General features: G+C 42.9%; 1 protein-coding gene across 1 annotated transcript in view; it reads left to right on the top strand.

Annotated features, from left to right (window-relative positions):
• The window catches only part of GRIN3A (glutamate ionotropic receptor NMDA type subunit 3A), a 748999-nt gene that overhangs the window by 506236 nt on the left and 230605 nt on the right, over positions 1 to 12158 (top strand). The window contains exon 5 of the mRNA XM_069239855.1: positions 5173 to 5288. Coding sequence (XP_069095956.1) covers positions 5173 to 5288 — 116 coding nt within the window. The remainder of the gene's footprint in view (positions 1 to 5172; positions 5289 to 12158) is intronic.

Genomic DNA, 12158 nt, shown 5'->3' with positions numbered 1-12158 from the left:
CTTACCCTTCCCGTGACAGTAAACGCTTACACTGTTTCTGACCACGATGCGTTCGTTCTATGAGCAAGCGTTGCTTCCACTGCTGTTGCCCCATCTTACCAAAAACAACGGATATATTGAAACTAAATGTGTAAGTGACACCAGCACTATTTCACAATATTTGATGCGAGATACTAAGACTTAGCCCTTAGGAAGGAGTCTCATCCTGTGGGGGAAATATATGAGAATAGAAACATGGCGGCGGAAAAGAGAAGGGGCATCCGTTGCTCGAGTCTCCTGTTTTGAAACTTGTACTTTTTATTTCTTTCTTCACTTTTTTGTTCTTTTTACTCTTATACACACAATTTTGATATAGGTCTCAGAAGAACATACATGTCGATATAAGAGACATGACCCCACCCAAACGAGAGAACCCATAACTAGGAACTGCCAGTGAGCACTAGTACTCCTGGGTGCTTCTTGGTGCTAGATGCAGCATCCATTCATGAAGGATACAACAGTGCATAGGTTAGGGTTCATTCTTCTATGTGAGTACATTGATGTGTGGTAATTCCATGGGAGGGACAGCAGTTTCTTGTGTTTTCAGAAAGCACACAACTGCCCTTTAACTCCCATCGCACCTTTTGTTGCGTGTTAGCCGCCAGTATTGTACATGTTTTGTATGTGTGCAAGAACCATGTGATTTCCACTGTGCTTCTGCGACCTATCTTGTAATGATCTTGTGTACTAGGGAACGTTGAGCTGCTCTGCCCATGCTGTGCCCTTATTGTGATGTGAAGCTCGGTATTAAACTTTTCACTACACAAACGACAAAATGATTTGCAGTGAAGATGCTTATTTTAATGCAGAGCCAACGGAGAACTGGGAAGAAAGTGTGTCAGCACCACCTAGATGTAAATAAGAAACAAACACCGGCATAGAGAACACTGACATTAAGATGAAACTGAAAAAATAAATCAGTAGAATGTTGAGGAACTGAAAGAGCTTAAAAAGAGGTTGAAGTGAGGAACCTAAAGCAGCCCTGGCAAACATACTCAAAGTAACACTGCCCTCTTCATCTCCGCGGGCTATCTCTTTCTTGCCAGCCAGGCTCTCTCTGACTCTTCTCTCCTCTCTCCTCTGGCTCTCTGATTTCTCTGCCTTTCCTCTTCCTCCATTTCTCATGCCTGCTGTAGTTAATGGAGATAAGGCAAGTGACAAGAGGCACCATGAGCAACCTTGTGCTTTTAAAACTGTCTCCAGCCCAATGAGGAAACCCCTGGTGGAATAAGAGACATGTCCGGCCCTGCATGAAAAGAACATTTTGTTTTCTTTTACTGTTTGGGAAAAACGTAAATTTGCAATTTTTGTATCACATTTTCTTGGGAAGTCAGGCACTAAGCATTGGGGTGTGCTCCTGTTTTAGGAACTGGAGGCACCGCACAGTGCCTCTCACTCGTTAATCCACACAATACTCCCTATTAGGTCTCGGTTACATATTCGCAGGCCTGTCATTTCCAATACATTATGTGTATTTATAATGAGCTTTGGATGGGCCCTATGCTCATAAAGAGATGCCTTTTTTTTTCTTTCTTCTTGATTCAGTGGCTTTACAACTCTTGTGTTTCTCCCACAGAGAAGCATTTTGGTCTTGCAGTAGTCTTAGTGGATGAGTTGTGTTCTTCCATGCTGGCTTGAGACAAATTCTTTTTTCTTTCCTTTTCAGCACTCCCTGGGAGTGCATGTCTTGCTTTGGCTCCTCCTAGTATCCCAGCACACCGCCCGCCACCCTCGTGTGCCCATTATGTACTTTCCCTCTTCTTGATGCTCCCTATCCCACTCCCTGTATTCAGGGTTGGACTGGACTACAGGGCAAATAGGCAGTGCCCTTATGGGCTGGCCTGATAGGTCGATGTTTTGGCTGCTTACTTGGATGTTTGTGGGCCTGTTTTATGGACTGCAGAGCCAGCTCTTACTATTGATTTCTCTGATATTAAACAAGCATTGCCTGCAGCAAACTCAAATCCTTACAGTCTTCCATATTTTGCAAAATAATTATACAGTGTCTTCACACGCTCAAAACTGCCCCAATTTGCACACATGGGCCATTTTTTTTTAGGTGTTTCATTCACTAATGGGAGACACTTTTATTTTGGTGAAAAGACTACTTTCTGTCCTAATCAGACTCTGCCCGTTTTCAATGTATTTTTTCTATTTTTTACAACAGCTGTCAGCTGAATTATGCTATTGTGTCACTTGCTTCCTTTCTTCAAACTGCTGCACAATTCCTTTTTGTCTTTTTTACCTTTGTTTTCCCTTTATAAAACGGCTTTAGGAAAAGTAAAAAAATATTTAAAAAAGGTCGGTCTGTGCATCACATATGATTACTCTTCAGCAGCCATGCTGGAATGGCTTCATGTATGTCACAACATACCTTGCATGCATCAAGATGCATGCATGTGAATCAGCAGACATCTTGGAATGGAATAGGATTTTTTTTCAAGATGGCTAGCCATGAATCTGCTTGCGTGAGCATGCATCATGATACCTGCTTTCTGATGGTATATTATACAGTGGAGGTAGTTTTGGTATTAGCTTAAGACAGCGCAGAACAGCATTGGCCAAGCCAATGGCTCTGACTTTCAGAGCTGTGAGCGCTTGGCTTTACCAATGGTTATTTTATTACAGTTAATGTCTTTTAGTCATTCTTACCTCCTTAAGAATTGTTCTTTATTGGTATGCATGGTGTACATTTTGGTTAGTAATTAAAATGTGATTTTGAACGCTGCAATAAAAACTAACTGTTGCATGTATTTGGAAGAATGTTGGTAAACAAGTTGTTATTATTGCTACTTCTCCCTCTTCCTCTTTATGTTCTTTAACAGTATTGACCCCTTCTGTTGAGGCAATGAAACATTGTCTCAAATGTGAGAAGATTCCTGTTGCACCAAATCCTTATGCATAAACGTTCTCCAGTCCTTTCCCTCCTCCTCCCCTACTTCCGGTAATTAATATTTCCCCTAGCCATTTAATGGCTAAAGCAAAACGTCTAGCAGTGTTCATGTTCTGAGTGCAATCAGCTATGGCCATTCTAAGCAAATAGGCATAGCTTTTCTGAGACGGGCAACCTTTCAATTTTCCTTGGCCAGTGGTGCATGCATTTATCTACAAAATTGTCATCACACGATTAAGGCCTTCGTAAGCTTGGGCTTTGATGAAGATGTTACATGCAGTATCATTACATGGCACTGAGGAAACTGACATGAAAGGGAGTACAATTATTGTGTCTAGGTAACTGTTTTGGGCATGAGCAAGACTGATTTGTATGTTTTCTCTCTGTGTGTAGTAGGAGAATGCGCAACAAAATGATGTACTGATATGAGGTCTACCGTACCAAAAACTGAGAATAATTTACACACTCCATCACTTTTTTCTTTTTTGTTTTCTCAGTGAGACATCCTAAGTGCAGAAGGTAGGTAGGCCCGGTGATGGTTTCCTTGCTCACTGTGCCTTAGGCCTTGAGCTCCAACTCGCTGGAGAATCCTAATCAATAACATGTTTTGTCGAAGCTAATAGGTCTGGTGATGGCCAGTTGCCTTTCCACAATTTTTCTTTAGTTTTGTCATGGTTTTTGCAAAGTTTTTTTGTTTGGGAAGCTACTGTGCCCTCGTCAATGTAAAATATAACATTGGCTGAAGGCAAAAATGTTTTTGGCATAAAAAACACACATTACCATGTTCTCCTTGTAAAAGGGCACCATTCTGGAGATCGTAATTATGTGAGCCAATGGCTGAAGTCGGCTAACACATTGCCTCTTGACAAATGTGAATGACACAACCACAAACCAATGGATGAATTCTGGCTGAAAACCCCTATAAATAACTATGCTATATACGCAATTTGAGTAAAAACAAAAGGTCTTGACTAACACACACCTAAAAAAAGCCATTTGGTCTGGGATAGGCTTCTAGCCTGTTACCTCTGACAAAGAAGGAAGAAAAAAAGAAAAAGAAAGAAAGAAAGAAGGAAGGAAAGAGAAAAAGAACAAAAGCAAGAAAGAAAGTAGGCGAGAAAGAAAAGAAAGAAAAAGAAGGAATTAAAGAAAAAAGAAGAAAAACGTAGGAAAGAAAGGAAAAGAAAGAAAGATGGAAGGGAGGAAAGGAAAAAGAAGGAAGGCATAACAATACAGAACAATTTTAAATGGACACACCATTGACAGGAGAAGGAAACTAAAAATACTGGAATGTGCCTGGCTTACTTCAAAATCTTCCTTATATTACAAAAGACTTTAAACTTAAATTGAACACTAAAGTAATTACAAAGTAAAAACAAAAACAGTAGCACTCAAGGGAACTACCTTGTGTGCAAATGTGCTCATTGTGAAAGAGCAAAATGCAGTCATTCAAAGCGAAGTTAACCAGTGGCCTAAGTAGGCTGACTCATTGCCCCATTCTGTATGCTGTAGTGGGTGGAAGCAAAATATGAATGTCATAACAACAGACCAATGGATGAGGAGAGCTGGCTGAACACCCCTTTAAGTAAGTATATTACACATATAAGTTTAGTAAAATCAAAAAGTCTTGGCTAATCCCAGACCTAAAAAATTGATCTGGGCTGTTGTGTTCTTGCCCAAAGTTGATGCAGTCCATCAGTTTGGGTTGGGCTGTTCCCATTGCAGCAGGCATGGATAACTGGGCCCAGATTACAGTAAGTGCACCAAGGCGCAACTGGCTTTTGCATCCACGTCTTCAACACCAGGGGCAAACTGATTTGCATAAGGCTACTTCCTGTCTGTAGTAGCTCGGTGAGAGAAAAACAATAACACAACGATTTCACCAATAACTATTTTGCTTTACACAGTAAGTTAAGAGAATGTCAAATACAGTACATGTGAAAACACAACGCACATGAATAAACTAATAAAATAGCCAGCACATTGTTTATGACTTTTGACTAAAACGCAGAAGTTCGTGTGTGTAGAATCCTATTTGATTGAAATGGTGACCGTGGTTTAAATCCAGTTTCTTATGACACTTGACTAAAGGATGATATTTTCCTTACACTGCACTTTTTATTCTATTTCCTTTATGCACTGTGCTATATTCAACAGTGTGCCTTAGCTTGAACGTTCTTCCTACATTTCAATAGATGAAGCTGATTCGTCATTCTGCTTTGTCTTGATCTTAAATGCAGGAATGATCCAGAAACCCTGGACGCCTTCATCATGGATAAAGCACTGCTGGACTACGAAGTGTCGATAGACGCTGACTGCAAACTGCTGACAGTAGGGAAGCCATTTGCCATTGAAGGTATTGATGTATTTTTTACTAATATGCCCTACTTGTGAAATGTTCTCCTTGGCAACCCCGCGCGCCCCGGCCTTAGATGGAAAAGACATGAAATGTTTAGGGTTTAATGAGATTTCTTTTGTACTGTTGAAGTGATCATTAAAAAGTCTGTCACCGATCCATGTGCACAATACGTCCAGACCCCGGGTGCTCTTCCGAAGTCATTATTTTTGTTCAGACTTCGGCAAAAATGGCTAATCGATATAGAGGGGTGCTGTGCATACCTTCTTTGTGTGAAGAGATCAACTGCATCCCAAAGAATCCTCATCGGATCGTATTTAAAGACCAGGTATCAGCAAATACTTTCCTCTGTTAGTATGAAGTGAGCCAAGCATCCAGTTTTTAGTAGTTTTTGTTACGTTCTCTTAATATGGGGATAAAATGTGTGCCTCGAAGTTTGTTTCTCTTTTTTAGTTCATGCACGCCATGATTTTTTATTACAAACCCTGCCACAAATTTAAGGGCTTAGCGCCTACTATCGCCACATTAGCATCATTTTTTAATGTTAATGTTGCAATAGTATGGCAAAAACACCAAGCCATATTTACGAAGTGGTGCAGTGCATGCATTGTGCCACTTTGTAAACCCTTGCGCCACATTACGCCTGCGCCAGGCATAATGTATGCAAGGGGGGGGCGATCCCCCAGTAAGGGTCTTGCAAAAATGGTGCAGTGGAATCTCTGAGAATCCACTGCACCATTTGTAGCAGAATTTTTAACGCCTGCACAAAGCAATTGTAGCAATTATTATTTAGATACAATTATTCTAAATTGGCAGATCAGATTTGATCACATATTAAAAAAACACATTGGGAAAACAAATTGTTCTTGGCCGTTGTTAGACCTGTCAGCTATTGGCATGGTTTCCCCTTTCTTTTTGCCTCTGGCCTCCTGTTTTTGATCCTGTGCTGAATTTCGTTTTTGCTGGCTTTAGGACACTAGGCACTTTACCACTCCTGACCAGTGCTTAAGTTCTAGTGCTCTCTGTCTAAATTGTATTAGCGATTGGTCTATCCATGATTGGCATTTCTGATTTACTAGTAGGTCCCTAGTATAGTGCAACTTGTGTGCCCAGGGGCTGTAAATCAAGTGCTACTATTAGGCCTGCAGCACTGACTATGCCACTCACAAATAGTCATATAAACATGTCTCAGACCTGCCACTTGAGTGTCTGTGAGTGCAGTTTTAAACTGCCATTTCGACCTGGCAAGTGCACCTACTTTCTGGGCCCAAACCTTTCATTTTACTAAACGTAAGTCACCTCTATGGTAGGCCCAAGGCAGCCCCATGTGGAGGGTGCAGTAGATGTAAAGGTTAGGACATGGACTGGTGTGTTTTACATGTCCTGATAGTGAAATACTGCTAAGGCCCATCTCTCCCATTTCACCATTGCAAGGCCTGGTACTCCCATAGGGCATCATGGGGATTGCCTTGAAATATCTTTCAAGTGTAATTTCACATTGGGAGCAGATAGAGATTTGGAGTTTGAGGTCTCTGAACTCACAATTTAAAAATACATCTTGTGGTGAAGTTGTTTTTTTAATAATAAGTTTGAAAATGCCACTTTTAGAAAGTGGGCATTTTTTTCCTTAACAGTTCTGTGCCTCTGCCTGTCTGTAGAATATACGTCTGAGTCAGGATGACAGTAGGGCTGTTGTGAATTCACTCTAGACAGTCACACAAAGGGAGCTCAGGTGTGCCCTGCATATTCTTATGGGTCTTCCTGAGCTAGAGTGGTGGGAGGAGCTGGCACTTGCACCTGAACAGGGCTGTGCCTGTCAATACACAAAGCAGTTTCCAACCCCCCGGAGTGTGTCTGGGGCCAGAGCAGGAAAGTCAGGATATTGTCCACTACAAAGATTTCTCTTTAAAGTTTACCTACTTCAAAGACAGAAATTGGTATAAGTACTGAACCTCTGACCCCCACAAATGTTAGAATACTTCTGGGCTAAGGACATTCTGCCAGTAAGAAGAGCTGGATGCTGTAGGAGGGCCTGCCACTCTGGCTGTTGCTTTGTTGGGCTGGCCTGTTGCTTGCTGCTTCTGTCTAGGAAGTGAAAGGACTTGCCTTTGCTTTCTAAATCCTGCTTTTTAAGGATCTCCGAAAGCCTGAACTGAGCTTGCCTCCTGTTAAGAAGCCTCAGGGCCATCAAAGACTTCACTTTTCCGGTGCAGGCAGTGGCACGGAGTCAGAGAGTGCCACCGGTTCCGAAGTCCCTCTGGAGTCAATGTGCTTGGTTTCTTCTTGGTTGCACCACAGGTCACTTCCAGGGGCCCAGGAACTGGATTTGGCACTACTTGGCAGGTCAGGACTCTCAGCAAGAGAGCCCAGGCACTTGACAGGGGTGTGAACCTTAGTCAAACAGCAACCACAGTCCTAGTCGGGGTAAGTGTCAGGCAATACCTAAGTTAAGCTTTGCTCACCCTCTGGTAGACTGGCACAGAGCAGCCAGGCTTAAATTAGAGGCAATTCATAAAATATGTATGCAGCATTTCAAACAGTAAAACAGTGAAAATGCCACACAACACAAAATTATACCACAACCTGTTTAGAAACATAGAACTACATGTAACATATAAAACAAAGACCATAATGAAAAAAATCCAATAGGTAGAACTTGAGTTATGAAATTTAAAAGAATAAACTTCAAAATAGCGCTTAAAAGCAAAAATCGTCAACCGAGGATATTTGCTCGCGCTTGACCGGGACAAAGTCAAATGTTCAGGCTTCCTATGATGGTGCGCGGGCCAGCTACAAGGACCCCGTTGGGAACACTGAAACAAAGTACCTTAATTCTGGCGGGAAAAACATTGCGTTGGGTCTGAACCAAGGTGTCACAGAGATGTGATGATTAGCCCATGCAGTCAAGTTGATGTATCGAAGTTCCCCATGCAGCGATGGCAATGTGTCGGTGCCAAGATGTGGTGGAGTTTGAATGCAGGTTCTGGCTGCGTTGATGTCAAGACAATTTGTTGATTCCAATAAGCACAGAGGCTGCAGTGCGGAGTGTCGATGGCATTGTCGAGATTGTCGCCGACAGGGATGTGGGGACCTTACACCACAGAAACAGCAGCAGTATTGGTTCCAAAAGTGATGCACCAGTTCTCACCAAGCAACAATGATGTGCGTCAATTTTTCCTACGTAACGGGGGATACGTTGTTCTGCTAGAGCAAAACACCTTAGGTCTACTTCCAAATGCCCAAGCCTGGGGTGGCACCACATGGCAGGGCAGACTTACAGATACCAGACTTCAGGTGTAGCTGGCGGTTGAAAATCTTTTATGTCCCTGAGACTTCATTTCTCAGCTGGTCCTTGGAGCCACCCTGGGTTCTGTGTTGTAGAGATGCAGGTCCAGTCCTTCTCACTTCTAGGCAAGAGGGAAGCAGTCAGTAAGTCAACACAGCAAAGCTAGAGTCCAACAGAGTGGCAGGCCTTGTAGCAGTGCAGCAGTTCTTCTTCCTGGCAGAGTATCCACAGGTCCAGAAGAGTACTGAGTTCCAGACTCCCTATAGGGGGTTATGCAGCCCTTTGTATGAGGACAGGACACAGCACCTCCAGGTGTAAGTGAGGCTGTGCCCAGCTCCTCTCTCCCATCCTCCCAGGATTGCCCATCAGGCCACACCTAAGCTCCCACTGTGTGTGGCTGTCTAAGGGGAATACACAGTCTAGCTGTCACTCATCCCAGGCACATAATCAAAGCAAAGCAGCATGCACCAAATGGCTAAAGTAAGAAAATGCCAACTTTCTAAAAGTGACATTTTCAGACTTGCAATTTAAAATCCAACTTTACAACAAGTTGTGATTTAAAATTTTGATTCCAGAGAAACCAAACTCGAAAAGTCTATCTCTTCCAAACTGTGAATTACACCTTTAAAATGTAATAAGGTAACTCCAGTGTTAACCTATGGGAGAGATAGCCCTTGCAGTGGGGAAAAATGAATTAAAGAGTTTTTCACTACCAGGACACGTAAAGCTGAAAATTACATATCCAACATTTTAGGAATACCACAGCCTGCCCTTAGCGGTGACATAGATGTATTAAAAAGGAAGGTGCGAGCCTGGCAAAAGGGTTAAAGGGCTAAACTGCACATACTGGCCCTTCAATGGCAGGGTTGAGACATGTTTGAAGGGCTAGTTAAGTGGTGGCACAATCAGTGCTGCAGGCCCACTAGTACTATTTAATTTACAGGCCCTAGGCACACGTAGTGCACTTTACTAGGGACTTATACATTAATTAAATATGCCATTTGGGTACATGCCAATGTTACCATTTTTTAGGGAAAGAGTACAAGCACTTTAGCACTGATCAGCAGTGGTAGAGTGTGCAGAATAATTAAGCCAGCAAAAACAAAGTCAGCAAAAGCAGGTCTAAGGTCAAAATGTCACGATAAACCACAACAAGGATGCTAGATCTAACAGTTATCAAAGTTGCTATGTTGAAAAAACATACTTTCTGTCCTTGCTATATTTATAATCTAGCACTAGAAATATCATAGAGAAGTTCATGTGAGCAGAGATTTCCTAAATACATAGCAAAAGAGTAAAATGCAAAGCATTGTTTCTGGCAAGTGTCTTGCTGCTTTGGTGCAGAGTCCCCTCAACTCCATATAACCTACAAGTAACCAGATCAAGCTCTGCAGCATTTTGTTTGCTTTGATGGTACTAGTGGGAAGTTAGAATCATCTAAAGTCCACATTTTATTTAGATGTCAAATACTGCCTTAAGGAAGACAGGGTTTTCTCCAGAGCAGGATCTGGACCCTCTGGTCCAGATATGTGTATTTGGTGTTCAAGACTACACGCCTTGAGCAGGAGGCTCTAGTCAGGAGATGTCAAATACAACATTATAGGACTAGCTCAGGTACTTTGGCAAAGCAGATGGTATGGGCTTCCTGATAAAGGAGCATGTTTTCCAGCCAGCAGAACTCCTGGGACAAAAACATGCAGGTGGTAACATCCATAACATGGAGAAGGATGCAAATGGAGAGCCACTGTCTTATACATTCAACACTTTGTCCTCTTTAGGTCACTATTCCCACTTTTCACTGCAAGCCACTTTCTCCTCTTCACAGAACCCCTGGGGCACAGACACCAACTCGCAAGCACACACATACACGCGCACATTAGACATACAATATGCATCCTGAGGTGGAGGAACTTATTTAAAATTAAACTGATTTTACGAGGAAGATACCATACGCTGCTTACCTGTGAAGGATGCAGTTAAAAATGTCGTGCTCAATAGCCTGCATCCAGTTACTAAATGGCTTGGTCAGTCCCTTTCCAAATGGTCTTATATGAGGGGGCAGTGCCTGTTCTGGCAACAGATGCAGTTCACTGAGAGCCTCATTTATGAGGTTTTGGAGCAGGACAACACCACAACGATCCTTGCTGCACTGCCCTGCATCAATAGAAAAGGGCCGGAGTGTGCTGTATCTTTGAGAGACAGCACATTCCTGTCCTCTTCCCTTGCGCTGGTGACAGTGGGCTGCTATGCACCAACAGAGCCACCCTTGTACCATGGCACAAGGGTGCCTGTGGTGCAGGGATGATTGTTTTTGTGTTGGAAAAGACACCTTCATGCACAAAAACAACCATGAGAGGCGTTTTCCTCTTTCTAAGTGTGCTACAGAATGCAGCACACATAGAAAAAGGGAAAACAAGGAGAAATAAAGGTATTTTTCCTTGTTGCACCTCCCTTACGACTCCCCTGGGGAGTCATAGGTTTTCGACACATTCTGGGGTTTACAAATTCTTGTAAATCTGGGAATATGTCAAATGCCATGGGTGTTATGTGGGAACACCCACCATAACGCCCATGGCACGCCTCCCTGTCACAGGGTGAGGCAACACAGCAATTTGTGCTGCATTGCTTCAGTTCATATCTGCAAGCCCATGAAAAGCCACGCAGGGTGGCTTTATGTGGCCTTGGAGATATGGCCCTGAAATGTGCACCACAGGACTGTCACTAAAAGTGACATTCCCTTGGTGCACTGGGGCTTGTAAATAAGACCCTATGAGACACTTGTTCTCTACAACTGAGCATAATATTGAAGCACCTCCCGACGACTTGTTAATTGCTTTATCTACTGGGAAGGAATTTATACCACACCAAAAAAGTGAAACTACGGTAGTATTGTACAGTTTTCCCTGGCATGTCGGGGTGCCATCCTTAATGAATCCCAGCTGAATTTTAGTACTCAGGGCCACATTTCACTTTCGCAGCTACCCTGTCGCTCAGGAAGTTGCAGCCCAGTATTGGTAGGGGCTGATTGCTGGGAAATACTATGAGTGTGAGAGGGGCTTGGGTGTGCTATTTAAATATTTGTTAGACTTGACATCCTTGGCGTGGTCTCCCCTAACGTTTTGCCTCTGTTTCCCAGGTTGTTGATGTATGCTGGACTCTGTTTTTTGCTGTTTTTGTCACTCTAGGCACTTTACCACTGCTAGCCAGTGCTAAAGTGCAAGTGCTCCTATGTAAAATATAGGTGTAATTGACTTTCCATGATTGGCATATTTGATTTACTGGTAAGTTCCTAATACAGTGCACTAGAGGTGTCCAGGGCCTGTAAACCAAATGCTACTACTGGGCCTGCAGCACTGGCTGTGCCACCCACATAAGTAGCCCTGTAAACATGGCTCAGACCTGCCACTGTAGTGTCTGTGTGTACTGTTTTAAACTGCCAATTTGACTTGTCAAGTGTACCCACTTGCCAGGCCTAAACCTTCCCTTTTTATACATGTAAGTCACCCCTAAGGTAGGCCCTAGGTAGCCCCATGGGCAGGGTGCAGTGTACGTAAAAGGTGGAACATGTACTTATGTGTTTAACA

Source organism: Pleurodeles waltl, chromosome 1_2 (assembly GCF_031143425.1).
Source record: "Pleurodeles waltl isolate 20211129_DDA chromosome 1_2, aPleWal1.hap1.20221129, whole genome shotgun sequence".
Taxonomy (NCBI): domain Eukaryota; kingdom Metazoa; phylum Chordata; class Amphibia; order Caudata; family Salamandridae; genus Pleurodeles; species Pleurodeles waltl.
The sequence above is the reverse complement of the archived record's forward strand: the minus strand, read 5'-3'. Positions and strand labels throughout refer to the sequence as shown.